Source organism: Megascapheus bottae, chromosome 14 (genome assembly GCF_031878675.1).
Source record: "Megascapheus bottae isolate mThoBot1 chromosome 14, mThoBot2.hap1, whole genome shotgun sequence".
Classification (NCBI taxonomy): domain Eukaryota; kingdom Metazoa; phylum Chordata; class Mammalia; order Rodentia; family Geomyidae; genus Megascapheus; species Megascapheus bottae.
In genome coordinates this window covers 32,492,869-32,512,835 of record NC_143522.1, presented here as the reverse complement: position 1 = coordinate 32,512,835, position 19,967 = coordinate 32,492,869, and the positions used below count along the sequence as shown (strand labels likewise).

The window sequence follows — 19,967 nt, the reverse complement described above, 5'->3', positions numbered from 1 at the left end:
TGGGGAAGGCCACTTGCTGGAGCAGGGGTCGCCCCTCCTCCCTGAGGCCTCGGAGGGCTTGTGGGTCCTCTGGGGTCACTCTCCTCCAAGAGATGACAGCCGCACCCTAGCTCTGGTACCATAGCCTGTGTGGGTTGACTGCACCACGGCTGGGTGGATGCACCAGCAGAGCTTGGTTCTTTCCAGTTGGGAAGGCCAGAGCTGGGGTGGTGGCATCTGCAGGGTGGAGCCTGTGTCATAGGGAGGCTCTGTCCCAGGCCTCCCTCCTAGCTCAGGGATAATCAGGATGCTGTCCCCTGGCCACGGGGGTTCTACATGCAGCCTCTTCTCCCTAGCCTGATCAGACATGTGTCTTTGTCCCCCATTGCCCCTTGATAGGGACCGCAGACCTGTTGTATTCTGTGTAGAACAGATCCATTGGGAGGCTACCTCAGCTTGGGTCCATTCCTAGGCTATTTCAACAATGAAGCAGCTGTCTGTCATCACAGCCCTGGCCCCACATCTTCCTTCTGGTGCTGTAGGGTTGTTGATCTGGCAAGACTGACAATGAAAATGCAGTGAAGTCAGGAACTTCCAAGAGACATGTACCCAAAGATGACAAGTCAGAATGTAGTAAACACACTTGCATACCCATGTTTGTTGATGGACTGTGAACCAAGGCCAAGGTACAGCACGGATGTACTAGAACAGACAATGTGTCAGTGTTAACTATCATCTATCTATCTATCTGAATGTTTACTATATATAGTGTGCATACATGATATGTGTGTGTGCTCTCTCAGTACATACATACAATAGGACAATATGCAGTCATTCGAAAAATTATATCATGTCATTCCAGGAAATAAATGGCCTGGAATAGAATAAGTGAAGTAAGTCAGGCTCAGAGAAACAAATATAGATGTTTTCTCCCATACATGAAAATATCCAGGGTCATATGCATATACACACAAAGATAATGCATAAGTGTGGTATCTGCAGTGGAGGATTCCAATGCAGTAATTTCTGTGAACAACTAACTTTCAGTTTAGCAGTAAGAATCCCAATAAATGCCAGGCACCAGTGGCTCACGCCTGCAATCCTAGCTACTCGGGAGGCTGAGATCTGATCCGACCAAAGCCAGCCTAACATGAAAGTCCATTGAGACTGTTATCTCCAATTAACCACCAGAAAACCAACATTGGTGCTGTGGCTCAAAGTGGGAGAGTGCTAGGCCTGGGCAAAAGAACTCTCTGACAACTCTCAGGCCCTGAGTTCAAGCCCCATAACCAACCAAAAACAAAGAAAGAAAGAATACCAGTAAGCACAAGCATGCATTATTGGGGTAAGAAGGCGGGTGAGTGAGGAGAGGAACAGGGGTGGGATGTGGTCACAGGGAGGTGTGACCCTGGAGCCCTTGAAGGGGTGGTGAGGTTGAGAAGTGGGGGAGAAGAGTGAAGGGGAAACACTGGCCACGGTGCACGGGACTCATGCGGGGCCTGCTGGGTCCAGAGCCTTTTGTGCAATGGCTAGAAGATGCTTTAAAAAACACCTTTGAAAGAATAGTCCAGGGGCACTGGAAAGGTGACATGGGGACCGATCTATTCAGGTGCGTGTGAGCCGGGCCGGAGGGCTTCGGGGAGACACTGAGAGAGAGGGTAGTGACACAGTCCAGGGGAAGAGTTCTTCACTGAGCAGTGACCATGGGATCTTGGGAGAACACAGGGGAGAGGGGTGCACCTGGAGAACAGTGTCTCCACTGGCCAGGCGCTGACTCCCTCGGCAGTAGCATGTCCCTCCTCCTCTCAGACACAGAGAGGGCTTAAGAAAGCAGGAAGGTCCCGCTCTGCTATCACAGCATCAGCAAAGTGAGATGCCTCTACCACCTGAGCAAGGGCGGTAATGCAGCCTTCACACCTGGGAGACTGGGGAAGAACCACCCCTTCTCCCCAGGCCCACCTCCACCTGTCCCCTCTGCTCTTCCCCTGCCCACAGCCCTGCCCCAGCTGACCCCACTGTCTGTCTTGCAGACCCCACCAAGGCCCCGAGTGTGTTCCCCATCATCGCAGGCTGCAAAGCCCCAGAGGAAAATGGACGCATGGACCTGGCCTGCTTGGTGACCGGGTACACCCCGGAGCCGGTGACGGTCACCTGGGAGACAAAAGCACAGAGCAAGATTGAGAAGACCTTCCCCTCCACACGGAGTGGGGGGCTCTACACCCTGACCAGCCAGGTCTCCTTTCCCGCCTCACAGTGGGAACGGGGCCCTCACAAATGCAGGGTCCACCACAACTGGAGCAAGAGCACCATAGACAAGACTTTCCAGCAGCCAGGTGGGTAGCCGGCTCGGCTCCTCTGACCTTCCCCGCCAGCCTCCCTCTGTGATGAGCACTTCGCTTCTCCCCTCAGCTCCAGCCCTGGGGCCCCTCCTTCTCGGGCTTCCCTGTCCACTGCAGCCCTTCCTTCTCTTCTTCCTGCCTGGCCCCTCCTGTCACACCCCCGGCCCCCCTCCTAGCCTTCCCCTCTGCCACCCTCTCCCTGGCCCTCCATTCTGGCTTCTCCCTTTGCCCCTCCCGGAGCCCGCCCCTGGCTGTTCCTTCTGCACTTTCCTCCCCCACTTTCAGCTGCCAATCTGTCCACTGCATCCATGCTTTTCTCAGGGATGGTTTCCCAAATGAGCAAGGAAGTACCTGGCCCAGCCAAGGCAACAGTGGGGAGTGGGCGCTCTCCAGGTCCACTCCTTCTCCATGCCCCGTGCCCCGTGCCCGCGCCCCAGCCTGCTGGCCCTCCTTCCACCACTCGCCTCTAGTCCACACCAATGTCCTGGCTGGGGTGCTGCTCAGTCCTCTCTGCTTCCTCACCCTCACCTGCCCACGGCTTCTTTGCTTTCAGCCTGGGGCAACGCTCAGGTCTCCCCTGTGCCCACGGTCCCTCCTGCAGGAAAGACAGGCTCCAGTGAGGCCAGAAGAGCCACCGCCACCACCACCACCACCACCAGGGACACAGGTGAGAACTCGCCCTCTCAGCGGGCCTGTCCCCTACCCATGGGCTCACCCCCAGCTGAGTGCTCTAGGCCGCCCTCCATCAGTGCTCACCTCGGTGTCTATCCCAGTGTCGAGATGGGGAGCAGGCCTGAGTGATGCCTACACACCACCTGGCGCAAGCCAGGCCCTGTACGCCACACAAGACTCCAGTGCGAGGCCTTCCTGAGGGAAGGGAGAGCTTGCATCACAGAGCACAGAGCAGGAGGGAGGGACCAGCCCTGGGCCTCTCCTGGCCCACCAGACCCAGCTCTGCATTTCTAAGCCCTGTCAAGAGCTCTTCAACACCTCCTAGGGAAGCCATGGCGGGAGGGGGGGAGAATGGGAGAGAGAGCACAAAATGTGGCTCTGAGACCTTTCAGAAATGGAAGGCAGCCTTTGGGAGACTGACGCCAGGGCCTCCACTCTGTAGGACAGCCTCAGAGACTTGGAGCTGCTTCCCCTGCTGCCACCATTATCTGCAAGTCCCACGCTGGGCTGGCCCTGGAGCCACTGTCCCCTGACTGTCACCTCCAGAACAGGTTCTCATAAGGAGCTCTGTGTGTAGAGTCCTGGTCACAGCTCTCTCCAACCTGAGCTGCCTCGGTGGTCAGCCAGCCTGCAGCACTGAAGCTGCTTCCACCTGAAAACCAGCCCAGTACCCTGTGAGCACTGTTGCCAGAGATCTCACAGCTTAGGCCACCAGAGAACGCTTCTCCATGGCTGCCTGGACTGACAGCGCAGGGTATCTCCCAGGGATCAGTCTACCCGACTGAAGCCAGGCCCAACATAAACCTCTAAGTCTACCCACAGGAAAATGTATGTATTTGTGATAGATGTAACAATTTTACCATACACGTGGTTAATATATAGTCATACAAGAGATGTGAAAAAGCAAGAATATTGGAAACCTCCAAAAGAATACAATCAACTCCAACTTTGAAATCGCCTAAAAGAAATTCCAAATAATTGTCTTAAAAAAGTAGTGAAATCCAACAGAATGCTCCGTGTTGTTCGTGATTCACATCTGTAATCCTAGTGACTCAGAGGGCTGAGAGCTGAGGATTCTGGTTGGATGTAAGCCCAGGTAGGAGAGTTCATGAGACTCTTATCACCAATGACCACCAAATGCTGGAAGTAGAACTCTGGCTCAAGCAGTACATTTCTAACCTTGAAGGGGAAAAAAAGCTAAGGAATGGCATCCAGGCCCTGAGCTCAGTTCCCAGGGTCAGCATGCACACAGGACATACGAATCTTGAAGGTGAAGAAATCCTTGAACAAAGCAACCATAGACAGCTTCAACAAGAGACCAGATCAAGCAGAATAAAGCATTTTAACCTTGAAAGCAGGCCTTTTGAAGTACCAGAAAAGAGAAAATAATAAATAATAAATGAGTATCAGCAAGAAGAGGAGGCTAACAGGACCTACAGGACACCATTAAGTGAACAGATAGCCATATTGCAGGAATTCCAGAAGGAGAAGATCTGGAGAAAGGGACAGAAAGCCAACATCATGCAGTTAGAACTGAGTCCCCCAAGTGCTGGAAGGAATAAGGACATCCGGATACAGAAGCTTCCCGAGTCGACTCAACCCAGGCCCTTCCCCAAGGCATGACACAGTCACGGGTGGAAAGTCTTGGGCACAGAGCCAGGGACACGTCTCTCAGTAAAGTCCCATTCACTGCCATGAGATTTCTCAGTTCAAACCTTGCAGAACAGGAAGGGACAGAGGGACCTCTCCAAAGTGCTGACGTAAAAGCCATCATGGCCAATCAAGAATCTATACTGAGTCAAGTTGTCCTACCAAACCTAAGGAGAGATAGTCTTTCTCTAATGAGCGAAAGCTGAGGGCACTCCTCACCCTGCCACCTCCCGGGATGCTCACGCCAGTGTCACCACTGTGGGCAAAAGGACAGTAGTTGTGTCAGAAAAGCCCAGGAAGGTGTAAGACTCATTCGCTGGGGCCAATTTACTATGTGTTGACTGATTTCTAATCAGCCTCATTGCTCACCAGCACCATAACAATGGTATACAAATCTCACATCACGAGGATGAAGGGTAAAAATTCAAAACAGTCCAAGCAAGTGCAGCTCCAGGTCTCATTCAGAACACACAATACACAAATAGGTGCGTTAAGATGGGATAAAACTCAAAGTCGCTGTAGCTGCCCAAGAATCTTCATGCCAGCTCCATGGTAGCCACCAAGCAATTGCAGCTTGTGTTCAATCTAGAAAGAGAAAGGACTCCAAGCTTCTCAGGAGAGAAAGCCACCAGTCCAGCAGCAAAACAAGGAGGGGACGAGGCCGCGAAGGTGCCCAGGACCACCAGAGAACAGCTAACACCATGGCAGGAATATGGTCCCACCTCCCACCTGGAAGCCCGGAGGCAACGGTTTGAACTCTCCAATCAGAAGATGCAGAGCCTCTGCTCGGATTAGGAAACACGTGTCCCAACCGCGGGCTGCCTACAGAATACTCACCTCCCCTGTGAGCACTCAGAGCTGAGAGCGGAGAGGGAAGAGGGGTTTCATGCTGAAAACCAACAGGAAGCAAGAGGAGCTGCATTTGTATTCCATGAAGTAGACCTCAAGTCCAACCTGCAAAAAAAAAAGATTATTATGCCCTCAAAAGAATCTATCAATTCAGAAAAGAATATGATTGCAAGTGCAAATACATTCATGTGACTATGAAGCAGAAACTATTCAATCAGGAGCAACAGAGTGCAATGCAAAATAACAGGAGATTTGAACACTCACGTACAGCAATGGACAGGTCATTCAGACTGAAGACCAGTAAAGATTCACTGGACTTATACTGCACTCTAGACTAAGTGAAACTTTTATCCAACACCTGTGGAAAGTACTTTCTCCTTGCAACACATGGAAAAATTTCCAGCATTTATCTATATGTTAAGCCATTGATGGTCTTAGAAAATTCAAAATGCCTGAAATCATCCTTAGCATTCCTCTTAGCACAATATGACATGAGAAAGCTATATCAAAAAGCCCTTCAGGAATTTTATAGCCCAAACCTGAGTAGTCCATAGGCTATTCCAGAAACCCAAACAGAAATTCAAATTTTCAAGACCCGAAAGCTATGGAATACAGCAAAAGCAGCTCTAAGCCAGAAGTTTACATCAGGAAATGCCTTCAGGAAGGGCAGTCTCACATGGAGGCTTCTGCTCAGCTGAGGAAATAACAAAGTAGAGATGATCTTTGGGCTTCAAGACACTCAAAACCCATATATCTGACCCTCAAGTGTACGTTTTCCCAAAGAAGACATGCAAGCATGTAGGCAGAATATTAAAAACCACTCTGCAACACTAATCATCAGAGAAACATGAATTAAAACCCTAAGGAGGTATTTACTGACAGCCGTTTGAAAAATAACCAATGGTGAGGTGAGAGGAAGGAAACTTTGTATCCTTTGATGGCATGTAAAATAGTACAGCCATTATGGGTTATTACACAATTGTATTACGCAGTCTGCAAATTCCACATACAAGCCCAAAGGAAATGAACTCGGTTATTTCAAAAAGATTTCTGTACTTCTATGTTCATATTAGCAAAATCCACCATAGCCAAGAAATGAAAACAATCTTAGTGTCCTCTGATGAATGAATGGATAAAGAACTCAAGATGTCATACACTGTTATCCAGCCATTAAGAAAAGAAATGGGAATGACCAAGAAGGACATGGCATTTTCTAAAATAAGCCAGGTTTAAAAAAAAAAGCGTTCCCGAATTTCATTTATATTGAGAGGCTAAAGCAATTGAACTCATAGCTGGAGCAGAGTGGTGGACACAGCGGGACTGGCCCAAGGCTGCAATATCTCAGCGAGACAGGGGTAAAAATTGTATGATGTAATGTCACAGTTAATAACAATGTCTTAAACATTACAAAGAGCAGATTTTCATGCTCTTGGCCCCCCAAAAAAACTATCACATGTGAAGGAGTGCATACGTTCATTAACACGATCTAGCCCATCTACAATATATACATAATTCAAAACAACCTGCTGCATCTGGCAACGATATTCAAGCTTTTGATCGCTTAAATATCGTAAAAGAGAAGAGAAGGCAGTGGGGAAGGCAAGGGCCCTAGTGTTCGATTGACTCCTTGTCTAATGAAAACCTATGGCACGCGACACGTTAGCTGTCTGCTTCCTAAACTACAGACGTGAGCATCGCATAAACGCCCTTGAATACTGAGAAACTTTGACCTCTGAGAGCCTCGGAGAGGCCAGTCAGGGTCTCTGTTAAAATCAGCATGTTAAAGGCAATGAGGACAGGCGGCGGGGCTCTGCGGATGAGGAGGGGCCGCCCTCGGCCGAGGTCACGGGACCCGTACTCTCCAGGGTTGAGGGCCAGTCTGGGCGCCGTAGGAGAGACCTCCAGGGTGGGCACAGCCTCACCATTTACCACCCGAGACGACACCAAAGCGGAACAGCTGCCTCATTCCCTCCGCTTCCCCCCCAGCAGCTCTGCCCCACCCCAGCCAGAAAGCAGAGGTGGGAAATCTCAGGAAACGCGCCAATGCCACCAGACAGGTGGAGAAACGGGGAGGCCGGACAGCGGCTCCAGAGAACACCTGGCATGCAGTGAGCTCCTGACCCAAGGGCCAGCAAAGCTCCGGGTCTGGGTGTGCTCAGGGACACTGGACAGTCCTGGGGCCCCAGTGACCAGGCCACACCGCCTGCTCTTCACTCTCCACCCCAGGAGACAGCGCTGTGTGAGCAGCCCTAACACGTTCCCGTCCCCCACCCCTTGCAGAATGTCCGAGCTGCCACTGCCCTCCCCAGATCTACCTGCTGCTGCCTGCCCTGCGGGGCCTCTGGTTCCAGGAGGAGGCCACTTTCACTTGCCTGCTGGTGGGAGAAGACCTGCAGGAGGCCCGCCTCTCATGGGCGGTGGCTGGACAGGCCCCCACCAGTGGGGTGGAGGATGGGGCTCTGGAGCACCTGACCAATGGATCTCAGAGGCAGAGCAGTCACCTGGTTCTGCCCAGGTCCACATGGGACGAGGGGACCCCTGTCACCTGCACCCTGAGCCATGCCAGCCTGGAGCCCCAGAAGCTGACCTCGATGAAGGAGCACGGTAAGGCAGCGTCCGGGAAGGAGCACCCAGGGTCCCACCCACCGCGGGTCCTACCACCCGCCCCTGCCCCACCCAAGGGCAACTGGGCCCCCAGCAGGGCCCAACAGTCTGCTGTCCATCAAGTTCCCGCCTTCTCCGTGATGCCACCTGCCCAGAATGGCAAGCCTCCCCTCACCCTCCTCCTCAGGGGCCCAGGCTCCCAGCAACCTCTCCGTCAGCCTGCTGACCACACTGGTCTCTGTGGAGACGGCGTCATGGCTCCTGTGTGAGGTGTCTGGCTTCTCCCCGCCACGCATCCTCCTGATGTGGCTGAAGGACCAGAAGGAGGTGGACCCGGCCTGGTCTGCCTCTGCAGCACCTGTGCCTCAGTCTGGGAACAAGACGTTCAAAACCTGGAGCCTCCTGCGCCTCCCGGCCACCTCCGACCCCGCGCGGGCCACGTACACGTGTGTGGTGGAGCACGAGGCCTCCCGGACCCTGCTCAACGCCAGCAGGAGCCTGAGCACCAGTGGTGAGTTCTCCTCAGGTGGAGCGGGCTGGGCAGGCACAGCCCTTAGTCCCTCTTGGCAGGGGGGAGGGGGTGCCGGGCCGCTGCAGGTGACCCCCCCCTTGGATCAGGACTCTTTCCAGGGCCATGTCCATGTCTCTATGAGCACAGGCTGCCCAAAACTCCTGAACGTCACCCCTGAACCTGCCCTGCCCTAGCTCCCCTCCATGCCGGCTGCTGCACGCATGCCTGGAATGGCCAGCCAAGAGTGGGCACTGCCCCTGGACAATTCCCAACAAGCCCAATCAGATGAGCCCATGGCTGGGGGTCAGGATAAAGACAAGGTTGGTCCGAAAGCTGCCCTCCCCAGCCGCCACCCCCAGACAGCATCTCATCTTCCAGACCCCAGGTCAGGCAGCCAGGAGCGGGGCACTGGGCTGAGGGAGGGGCGCGGAGGCATCTGCATGTGCATGGCGCACTGCTCAGAGGGGCCAGAGAGTGGTCGAGGCCCCAGCCCGGAGGTCACACACGGACAGGGGCACGCCCTCCTCTCTGGTCATGGGAGCATGCCTCACAGGAAATTCTGGTGCCCGGTTAGGGTGATGCCCAGACACCCCTGACACCGCCCTTACGGCTACGGGCACAGCTTCAGGGTGTGCCCAGAGTCCTGGACAAGGAACCTGCCGGAAGAGCACCCTGGTGTGAGATGGAGCTGGAGTCTGGGCACAGAGCCATCTTGAAGATGCCTCAACAATAAGGGGCAGGACACAGGCTGTGCTGGCTCGCCCGGGTAGCCCAGCAGTCATCCCAGTGGGCAGCCACTCCTCCTTGCCCCGCAAAGGTGTCTTGGAAGAGCAGCCACAACCCCCTAACCTCCCTCTCACCGAGGGGGTACATCCTGACGATCCACCCCCCTCCTGACCGCCACCCAACCAGGAATCTGTCCCTTGCCCCCAGTCCCTCCAGCAGCCGTCCCAATCCACAAGCAATGTCATCCCCTCTGGGTCTGCCCACTTCCCACCACTGCTGTGGCCTCCTGACCTATTTCCTCCACTGAGTGGACAAGAAGGACGCCCTTGCCAGAGGGCAACTTGACCTTCCAAGTGGTTCACGGGAGTTTCACACCTCAACCTTTCTAGCCATGCTGGCTTCAGACTACAGGACTCAGCACTCAACTCCCTGAGTAACTAGGATTATTGCCGGGGCCAGCCGGCAGCAAACCAGGGTTCGCAGATTGGGATTCCTGAAATAGGGGGCAAGGACTAGGAAAAAATAGAAGAGAGACAAACAGTCCCCAACATCTCCCCTGTCTTTATTTTAAAAGATGCGAACCCGCCTGTCTTAGGTTGGGTGGATCGCTGACTCTGCCTTACCCGTCATGGGGAACTTCTTCAGATCAAGCTGAAGGCCCTGTCTTAGGTTGGTCAGAGAGCGTCCCCTCTTACCCGTCCTTGACTGCCATTCCTCTGGGGGGGGGGGGGGAATTCATCCATCTGGGGCTTAGATCTGTGGAGTTGTCCTGCAAAGTTTAGCAATGAATTTTGCAAGATCTTTACCACACAAGGCAGACAACATAATTATTATTATAAGCAACATTCCTGGACCAACAAAGGTCATCAGCAAGCCTTTTAGGTTATGAAGGCCCTGTGTCAAAGCAACAGTGGCAGCTGCAGCAATAGCTGCTAAGGAAATAAAAGCTAGAATTCCTGCTACTATTAATCCAATAAACCTCCTAGGGCGCATTAGGTCTTTCAATAGTTGTAAAGCCAAGATACCAGAATCTTCATAGCAGGGTACAGACATATTTACAGGTAACATAATATAAGGTGGTTGTTTAACAATAACAGAGGTAGCTAATCCATTATACATACAATTTGTAAAAGAACAATTATCGCATGTTATATTAAATTGTGTAGAATCAATGGATATGTTAAAAGGTCCATACATAATAGCAAAAGGAGGAGAAACACAGCTCATAGTGTTCTTTTGATTGGAGGAGCTGGGTAGAATTGGCCCCTGACCAGTCTAGTAGCTGTGAGGAAGTCCCAGTAATATTGGTGATAAGGTTGCTTTTGATCTGGTACCCATATCCAGTGACTGATAGACTGCATCTCAGCACAACCTGGGATGGAGTCATTGTCCCGAAGTTTAGAGCACAGTGGGGTGCTGATCCCAGAAGCAGAGAATCCACCCGTTTGAATGTATTTGAACGTGTTGAATAAACGGATCAGGAGTAGTCCCATATGCTGATTGGTTGACATGCAGATATAACTCAGGTCCTTTCCACATTGCAGGATGCACCACTGGAGGGTCGGGGATGTAGGTCCAGTGAGTCGCTGCTTGGATGGCCACTGTCACTCTCCACAATCCAAACACAGCGTTCAGGCAGCCAGCGGGCGTCATTTTCTTCCTGTGAAAAAACACATACATGCCCTCCACCCCAGGTTAGAACAGGATCGGGTCCATGCCAAGCACCAGTTAGGGGATCCTTCCACTTTACTAAGGCAAAAGCACGCTGCGCTCTTTTTTCCCAGAATCGCTGAGCAGCAGATAAATTATTTGAATCCAAATTCAAAAAATTTAAAACAAATAAAGCATGATTAAGTATATTCACAGGGGTAGCGGGATACGACTCTCCTTTCTGTATTTTAGCAATTTGATGTTTTAATAATCCATTAGCTCTCTCCACGATGCCTTGACCTTCAGGATTGTAAGGAATGCCTGTAATATGAGTGATATTATAGGAATGGCAGAAGGATTGAAATGCTCGGCCTGCATAGCCAGGGCCATTATCTGTTTTTATTTGCGAGGGAATCCCCATCACAGCAAAACATCGAATGCAGTGAGAAATACAATGTTTAGTGGCTTCCCCAGCAAGGGGGGTGGCCAAGATAAAGTTAGAATAAGTATCTACAGTAACATGAACATGTTTTAATCGGCCAAATGATGGAACATGTGTGACATCCACCTGCCAAATGTGATTAGAAAGCAGTCCTCGTGGATTTATACCTAAATGAGGAGCTGGTGAGAAGGGCACACAGTTAGAGCAAGTTTTAACTATTTGACGTGCCGCTTCTCTAGATAATTTAAACTGTCGGCGCAAGGCTCGGCTGTTTTGATGGTGGATGGCATGTGACTGCTTAGTGACTGCGGCACTAGGACTAAACATATACACTCCCATTTTTTCCATGATATCACGACCCCATAAATTAATTGGCAGATGATCCAGGACAAATGGCTGAAAATGACCAGAGTGCCCTTCCTCATCTCTCCAAACAAGGATCGCACTGCTCTGCTGTGGGTCAGTTGCTTGCCCAACCCCCTGTAGGGAAGTCATAGAGGTTGTCAGGGGCCATTGGGCTGGCCAATGCTTTTTAGATATTACAGACACATCTGCTCCAGTGTCTAATATTCCTTTAAAGGGTTTTTCTTGTATAAATATAGTCATCTCAGGCCTCTCTTGTTTTATGCTTTGTACCCAATAGATATCAGAAGATCTAAATCCTCTCTGTCCACGTGGGGAATTAGCAGTCTCCCCGTGAGGTAAAGGCACAAGTATTAGTTGTGCTAATTTTTGACCGGCTGGGATCGATACCACATGTTTCGGGGCAGAGGCCATAACTTTGATTTCTCCAGTAAAATCCTGGTCAATTTTGCCAGGTGTAATCTGTATCCCTTTAAGGGCTGAGCTACTTCGCCCTAACAGCAATCCAGCCACTCCCGGGGGAAGGGGACCGAAGACCCCCGTGGGGAGAGCTTGTGTCCCCATCTCTGGGGTCAATACTGAGCAGGTGGAAGAACAGAGGTCCAATCCTGCGCTGCCTGGGGTGGCACGGAAGAGGCTGGAGACTGATCTTGGGGGGTTGTTAGAAGATGCACTTGTGGCCGAGAAGAGGGAGGGACTGCCCCATGGTTTTGCGGGGCCAGGGCTGGCCCCTTCTCCAGTTTCCCAAAAACGGGCAGCCATTGCGATTTGTTGCTGACTTGCAATCTTTAGCCCAGTGCTTCCCTTTACCACAGCGTGGACATGTGCCAGGTGATTTTTCTCTCTTTAACCTGGCCTGGCGTGGGCATTGCGTCATGCAATGTCCTATTTGTCCACAAGAGAAGCAACTCCCCGGGGGACTAGCATCCCGAGAATGCCACTGACCTCTATATTTTAGAAATTCAGTAACAGTCTTTCCTTGAGGAGCGGCGGCTAAAGTAAGGCCTTGTACATGGGAGGGTCCAATATCAGTACACAGTGAAATAAAGTCCGTGATTCCTCCCTTATTCCTATGGGGTCTGATAGCCGCCTGACAGGCGGCGTTGGCATTTTCATAGGCTATGTGTCTAACTATAATCTTCCTTGCATTCTCATCTTGTACTAGGCGGTCTGCAGTCTCCATTAATCGAGACAAAAATTCTAGATAAGGTTCATTCGGTCCCTGTTTTACTTCTACTAAATTTTTTGTATGATTGGAATTACGTAACCTTTTTCAAGCCTCTTTTGCCACAGCATTTATTTGTAAATAGGCTTCCTTTGCATAACCCAATTGATCTTCAGTGTTTTTATAGGTTCCCTCTCCTAACAACTGATCAAAAGTGTAAGGCAGGTTCTTAGACCTATTTGTTTCAATTTTAGCCCGACACTGTGCAGTGAACTCTGTCTCCCATAATAAGTACTCTCCTGCACTAAGGCATGCTCTGGCAAGCCGCTTCCAGTCATTTGGGCATGCAATACCAGCACACGCGGCCTCCAATATTACTTGAGTAAAAGGGGCAGTTGGCCCATATTGGGAGCAGGCACTCTTTAAATCCTGTAACAGTTTAACAGGAACAGGTTGATGGTATACTTGTTCATCATGATCAACTAAACTAGGGAAGCATCGAGGCCCTGAAATATCTTCCCTCTCTCTAGCAGCCTGAGTCAGGTTTAATTGCGATGCACTGTGCCTGGTTGTAGTGCCTGTTAAAAGGGACTTGTTGCTAGGGCCTTTAGGCTTGCCTAAAGGTTGAAAAAGGGATTGGGGCCATAAGGCTGCAGCCAGAGGCGGTGGGTGTGAGGGGTAAGGTTTAGAATCAGACACCATAGTGGCCTGAGGGTCATATTTCTTTCCTACTTCTGGGGGGGCTCTCTGCTCTATCCCCATTTTCGATAGAAGATGTAGGATTTCTTCTAACTTCTTCTCCATCGTAGCCATCCGGCCCTCCATTGACTCATCATAACTTTCCTCCTTGATATTCAAATCTGAATTCTGATACTCAATATCTACTGGTTGTTGTTCCCTTTTCAAGATCTCACTTAGACTCTCTTGGGCTGCGGCATATGGCTCAGCCTCAGGTTTTTCAGAAGGGTCCTTTAATTCATAAATTTCCCTTAATTCAAGATTAAGTTCAGCATTCTCGTGTTGAGGATTTATGCATTCACTTACTAAATTCCATACATCAATAGCCTCTACTGGGGTCTTTTCGGGGCCATGTACATTAAAATAATCTTGAATTCCTTTTCCTATCCGCTGCCAGGTTTTTAGGAATTCCTCCTCTATAAACCTTGGGCATGCCTCCTCGAGAAACTGTAGGAAGCTCTGAAGCACCCCTTTTTCCACCCATGTTCCGTGGGCGTCAAGTAGGCCTGTTAAGATCGGTACATATGACCTATGGCTATTAACTTGACCCATAATTTTTACTCCTGACTATACACTCTCTTAAGATCCTCTCTTAATAGTCCTACGATGTGTTACTCACCACAGGGAGGGGTCCTTCACCTTCATCCCAGATTTTCAGGGTCCCTGTTCGGGCGCCAGTTGCCGGGGCCAGCCGGCAGCAAACCAGGGTTCGCAGATTGGGATTCCTGAAATAGGGGCAAGGACTAGGAAAAAATAGAAAAGAGACAAACAGATGGGGTTCAGGAGGGCTACAGCCCAAATCAGGAGCCACAGCTTCAGAAGCCTGTAGCCCAGGACCGTAGCGCCGTTTATTTCCCGTTCTGACCTTAAATACACTTCTTTAAACTAGGGAACTGCCAGGTGCTACATTCGTGCAAACAGGATCAAGTCTCAAATAGGTTGAATGAGAAGCTATCAAGTCCCAAATAGGTTAAATGAGAAGCTATTGACACAGCCCAAAATCATGATAAGAGCTTACTTCCTTGTGCACTCAATTGTGCGGGTCCAAGGTCACTGACCCCACAGTCACGGTCACTGACCCCACAGTCAGTCCCCAACAGATTATGGGCGTGAGACCCGGGCACCCAGCAGCATACTGATGCTGCTGCTGCTTTGTGAGGTCCAACAGAGGGCTGCACATGTTTCTGATGCACCCCTGGTTTCTGTACCTACTGCCACCTCGTGATCTCTTCCTGGACCAGCATCCTACCCACCCCACCATCCCCTGTGATCTCTTCCTGGACCAGCACCCCTCCCCTCCACCATCCCCTGTGATCTCTTCCTGGACCAGCACCCTTCCCCTCCCCTCCCCTCCACCATCCCCTGTGATCTCTTCCTGGACCAGCACCCCTCCCCTCCACCATCCCCTGTGATCTCTTCCTGGACCAGCACCCCTTCCCTCCCCTCCACCATCCCCTGTGATCTCTTCCTGGACCAGCACCCCTCCCCTCCCCTCCCCTCCACCATCCCCTGTGATCTCTTCCTGGACCAGCACCCCTCCCCTCCACCATCCCCTGTGATCTCTTCCTGGACCAGCACCACTCCCCTCCATCATCCCCTGTGATCTCTTCCTGGACCAGCACCCCTCCCCTCCATCATCCCCTGTGATGTCTTCCTGGACCAGCACCCCTCCCCTCCACCATCCCCTGTGATCTCTTCCTGGACCAGCACCCCTCCCCTCCCCTCCATCATCCCCTGTGATCTCTTCCTGGACCAGCACCCCTCCCCTCCCCTCCACCATCCCCTGTGATCTCTTCCTGGATCAGCACCCCTCCCCTCCCCTCCACCATCCCCTGTGATCTCTTCCTGGACCAGCACCACTCCCCTACCCTCCCCTCCACCATCCCCTGTGATCTCTTCCTGGACCAGCACCCCTCCCCTCCCCTCCACCATCACCTGTGATCTCTTCCTGGATCAGCACCCCTCCCCTCCCCTCCCCTCCACCAGCCCCTGTGATCTCTTCCTGGACCAGCATCCTACCCACCCCACCATCCCCTGTGATCTCTTCCTGGACCAGCACCCCTCCCCTCCCCTCCCCTCCACCATCACCTGTGATCTCTTCCTGGACCAGCACCCCTCCCCTCCCCTCCACCATCCCCTGTGATCTCTTCCTGGACCAGCACCCCTCCCCTCCACCATCCCCTGTGATCTCTTCCTGGACCAGCACCCCTCCCCTCCACCATCCCCTGTGATCTCTTCCTGGACCAGCACCCCTCCCCTCCACCATCCCCTGTGATCTCTTCCTGGACCAGCACCCCTCCCCTCCACCATCCCCTGTGATCTCTTCCTGGGCCAGCACCCTTCCCCTCCCCTCCCCTCCCACCATCCCTTGTGATCTCTTCCTGGACTGGCACCCCTTCCCTCCCCTCCCCTCCCACCATCCCCTGTGATCTCTTCCTGGACTGGCACCCCTCCCACCCCACCAGCAGTGCCTCCCTCCCCACAGGTGCAGCAGCCTCACAAAGCCCTTGCAGAATGAGCAGTGGGCAGCACGGCGACCCCTCTCCTGCTGGCCCACAGCTCTCCTGCAATGGCTGGAGTATGCTTTCTGTGGAAGTGTGTTCTAATGGGCCTGAACCCAGCTATCTTCAAATCTGGTCTCCAGCTGGACTTTTCACTTACACTCTTGTTTATAACACATGCTTCCTTAAAATCGTTCCATGCATCCCCTTGCTGTGAGGGTAAAGCCACCATGGCATGGCCACTGTCCCATCTCCCTTGGACCTACCCTAAGCTTGGGCCTCCCTCCTGTCCTCTCACTTCTATGCTGCCTTCCAGGAAGGCAGGGCCTGCTGTTCCTCCTCTCAGAATGCTGTTCCTGGCCTTCTGCCCAGCTAAAACTGCCTTGTTTTTAGGCTGCATCTGCCCAGTCACCCCCTAAACAGGCCTGCCTGGATGCCTGCCTGGATGTCTGCCTAGATGCTTGCCTGGGGGTCTGCCTTGGGCACCTGCCTGGATGCCTGCCTGGATGTCTGCCTAGATGCTTGCCTGGGGGTCTGCCTTGGGCACCTGCCTGGATGCCTACTTGGATGCCTGCCTGGGCTCCTGCCTGGATGCCTGCCTGGGCTCCTGCCTGGATGCCTGCCTGGGCTGCTGCCTGGATGCCTGCCTGGGCTCCTGCCTGGATGCCTGCCTGGGCTGCTGCCTGGATGCCTGCCTGGGTGCCTGCCTGGATGCCTGCCTGGATGCCTGCCTGGATGCCTGCCTGGATGCCTGCCTAGATGCTTGCCTGGGCTCCTGCCTGGATGCCTGCCTGGGCTCCTGCCTGGATGCCTGCCTGGGCTGCTGCCTGGATGCCTGCCTGGGCTCCTGCCTGGATGCCTGCCTGGGCTCCTGCCTGGATGCCTGCCTGGGTGCCTGCCTGGATGCCTGCCTGGGTGCCTGCCTGGATGCCTGCCTGGGTGCCTGCCTGGATGCCTGCCTGGATGCCTGCCTGGGGCCTGCCTAGGGGCCTGCCTAGGGGCCTGCCTGGATGCCTGCCTGGATGCCTGCCTGAATGCCTGCCTAGATGCTTGCCTGGATGCCTGCCTGGATGCCTGCCTGGATGCTTGCCTGGATGCCTGCCTGGATGCCTGCCTGGATGCTTGCCTGGATGCCTGCCTGGATGCCTGCCTGGATGCCTGCCTGGATGCCTGCCTGGATGCCTGCCTGGATGCCTGCCTGGATGCCTGCCTGGATGCTTGCCTGGATGCTTGCCTGGTGGTCTGCCTTGGGCACCTGCCTGGATGCCTGCCTGGATGCTTGCCTGGATGTCTGCCTGGATGCCTGCCTGGATGCTTGCCTGGATGCTTGCCTGGCGGTCTGCCTTGGGCACCTGCCTGGATGCTTGCCTGGATGCTTGCCTGGATGCCTGCCTGGATGCCTGCCTGGATGCCTGCCTGGGCTCCTGCCTGGATGCCTGCCTGGGCTCCTGCCTGGATGCCTGCCTAGATGCCTGCCTGGATGCCTGCCTGGATGCCTGCCTGGATGCCTGCCTGGGCTCCTGCCTGGATGCCTGCCTGGGTGCCTGCCTGGATGCCTGCCTGGGCTCCTGTCTGGATGCCTGCCTGGGCTCCTGCCTGGATGCCTGCCTGGGTGCCTGCCTGGATGCCTGCCTGGATGCCTGCCTGGATGCCTGCCTGGGGCTTGCCTAGGGGCTTGCCTGGATGCCTGCCTGGATGCCTGCCTGAATGCCTGCCTAGATGCTTGCCTGGATGCCTGCCTGGATGCCTGCCTGGGGCCTGCCTAGGGGCCTGCCTAGGGGCCTGCCTGGATGCCTGCCTGGATGCCTGCCTGAATGCCTGCCTGGATGCTTGCCTGAATGCCTGCCTAGATGCTTGCCTGGATGCCTGCCTGGATGCTTGCCTGGATGCCTGCCTGGATGCTTGCCTGGATGCTTGCCTGGCGGTCTGCCTTGGGCACCTGCCTGGATGCCTGCCTGGATGCCTGCCTGGATGCTTGCCTGGATATCTGCCTGGATGCCTGCCTGGATGCTTGCCTGGATGCTTGCCTGGCGGTCTGCCTTGGGCACCTGCCTGGATGCTTGCCTGGATGCTTGCCTGGATGCTTGCCTGGCGGTCTGCCTTGGGCACCTGCCTGGATGCCTGCCTGGATGCCTGCCTGGATGCTTCCCTGGGAGCCTGCCTGGATGCCTGCCTGGGCATCTGGCTGGCTCAGCCCTGGGTCTAGGTCTGTGTGAGCACAGCCCACATCCTTGCTCTTCCCTGTGGCACAGGGTAGACGTATTCACTTCCAGTCGGGGTTCAGGCCCCTCTCCCCGAGCCCTCGGTGCCCAGGACAGGCAGTGAGAATGGTGGCTAGGAATGCCTGCTGGGGTTGAGCATGGAGGGGAGCTGTGCCATCCGTTCAGCACCCCGGGGTGTGGCAAGGGGCACACTTACCCACAGCATGGCTCCCTTCCAGACCTGGTCACCAGCACACGGCCGGCCCCGCAGTCCTGGGATGCGAGCAGTGATGACTACACAGACCTGGAGGAGGAGGAGGACGGCAGCCTGTGGGCCTCCCTCTGCACCTTCGTGGCTCTGTTCCTCCTCACACTGCTCTACAGTGGCTTCGCCACCTTCATCAAGGTGGGGACCCCGTGTGTGGTGGCCCTGGGAGTGGATGGAGTGGGTCCGTGTCAGACGATCTGGATGGCTGAGGGAGGCCTGGGGACTGCTCTGGGCGTGGCCCATTTGACCCCAGTCTTCTACCGCAGGTGAAGTAACCCCAGGAGCACTTCTTCTGCCCACTGGATCTGAGAAGAGGTCCACAGAGACGACCCCTCCTGGATGCCCTTCACGCACAGAGACACCCCGGCCCTACTCCCAGCTACCTTCTGCCCCGGAGCCTCACGGCGGATCTGGTGGGCTGTCTCAGCTGCAGGCCAGCAGGGCATCCTGCTGACCTGGCTCTGTCTGGCCCCGGGCCCTGGCCCCTTGAGAGCCATTCTGGCTACAGCTGCCCCTCCTCCTCCCACCCCATAAATACACTTTGGTTCACTTCACCTGTCTCCTGCTTCTCTGTCCCTGAGTTCTCACATGCCAAAGCAGAGGTCACAGGGGCTGAGCATTCGCCAGAGGGCAGGAAGGTCAGCTGCGACACTGAGGGAAAGTGCTGGAAGGTTAGCGGCTGAGACTTCCTCCCAATTCCAGCACAGACTAGCATTTACACACACATGAGGGGCACACACACATCTGTGCATGTGCACTCACGCATTCACACACCTACACCTACATGCAACTGATCACTCACCCTCCAACCATAGTGTTGAACCCAAAGTTCCCAATCCCCCCGAAAGACCACCAGAGTCCACGACCCATGCAAGCAACAGAGAGCCGTGTATTAGCAAGCTCGAGCTTGGTCCTCCGCGCCTCAGAAACCAGTGACGCTTGGAGGCCCCGAGTACAGAATTAGCACAGCTTTTATAGTGAGGAGCTAAAAAGCGCCCCCCATTCTGAGGCAGTAACCATCCTGCTGTTTATATAAACTATGAGTGACCCCAAAGCACTCATAAATTAAAGAAGCAATTGTGGTGCCCATAAGTCCCAGGAACTGACCTGCCTGTGTTAAAATTAATCAGAACTTGTATAAATTCCAGGGATGGCATTTGATTTCTAAGCCATAGAACTACCCTCAGACAGCTAATTAGGATTCTACTTGTGTGGGGACCTCCCATCTGTCCCTAACACCCCCACACACACACCTTATCTTACTCAGACACCTGGTTGCTGTAAATCTGTGGTCTTTGCCTTTAAAAGC

At 53.7% G+C, this 19,967-nt stretch overlaps 3 gene segments (V, D, J or C); all 3 read left to right on the top strand.

Annotated features, from left to right (window-relative positions):
* Positions 1–19,967, top strand: part of LOC150054988 (immunoglobulin heavy constant alpha 2-like) — a 128,193-nt gene that overhangs the window by 24,703 nt on the left and 83,523 nt on the right.
* Positions 1–19,967, top strand: part of LOC150054990 (Ig gamma chain C region-like) — a 55,837-nt gene that overhangs the window by 14,934 nt on the left and 20,936 nt on the right.
* LOC150054992 (immunoglobulin heavy constant delta-like) lies at positions 18,408–19,197 on the top strand. The segment is given in 2 exon segments: positions 18,408–18,796; positions 18,925–19,197. Coding segments are annotated over 2 exon segments (276 nt in total).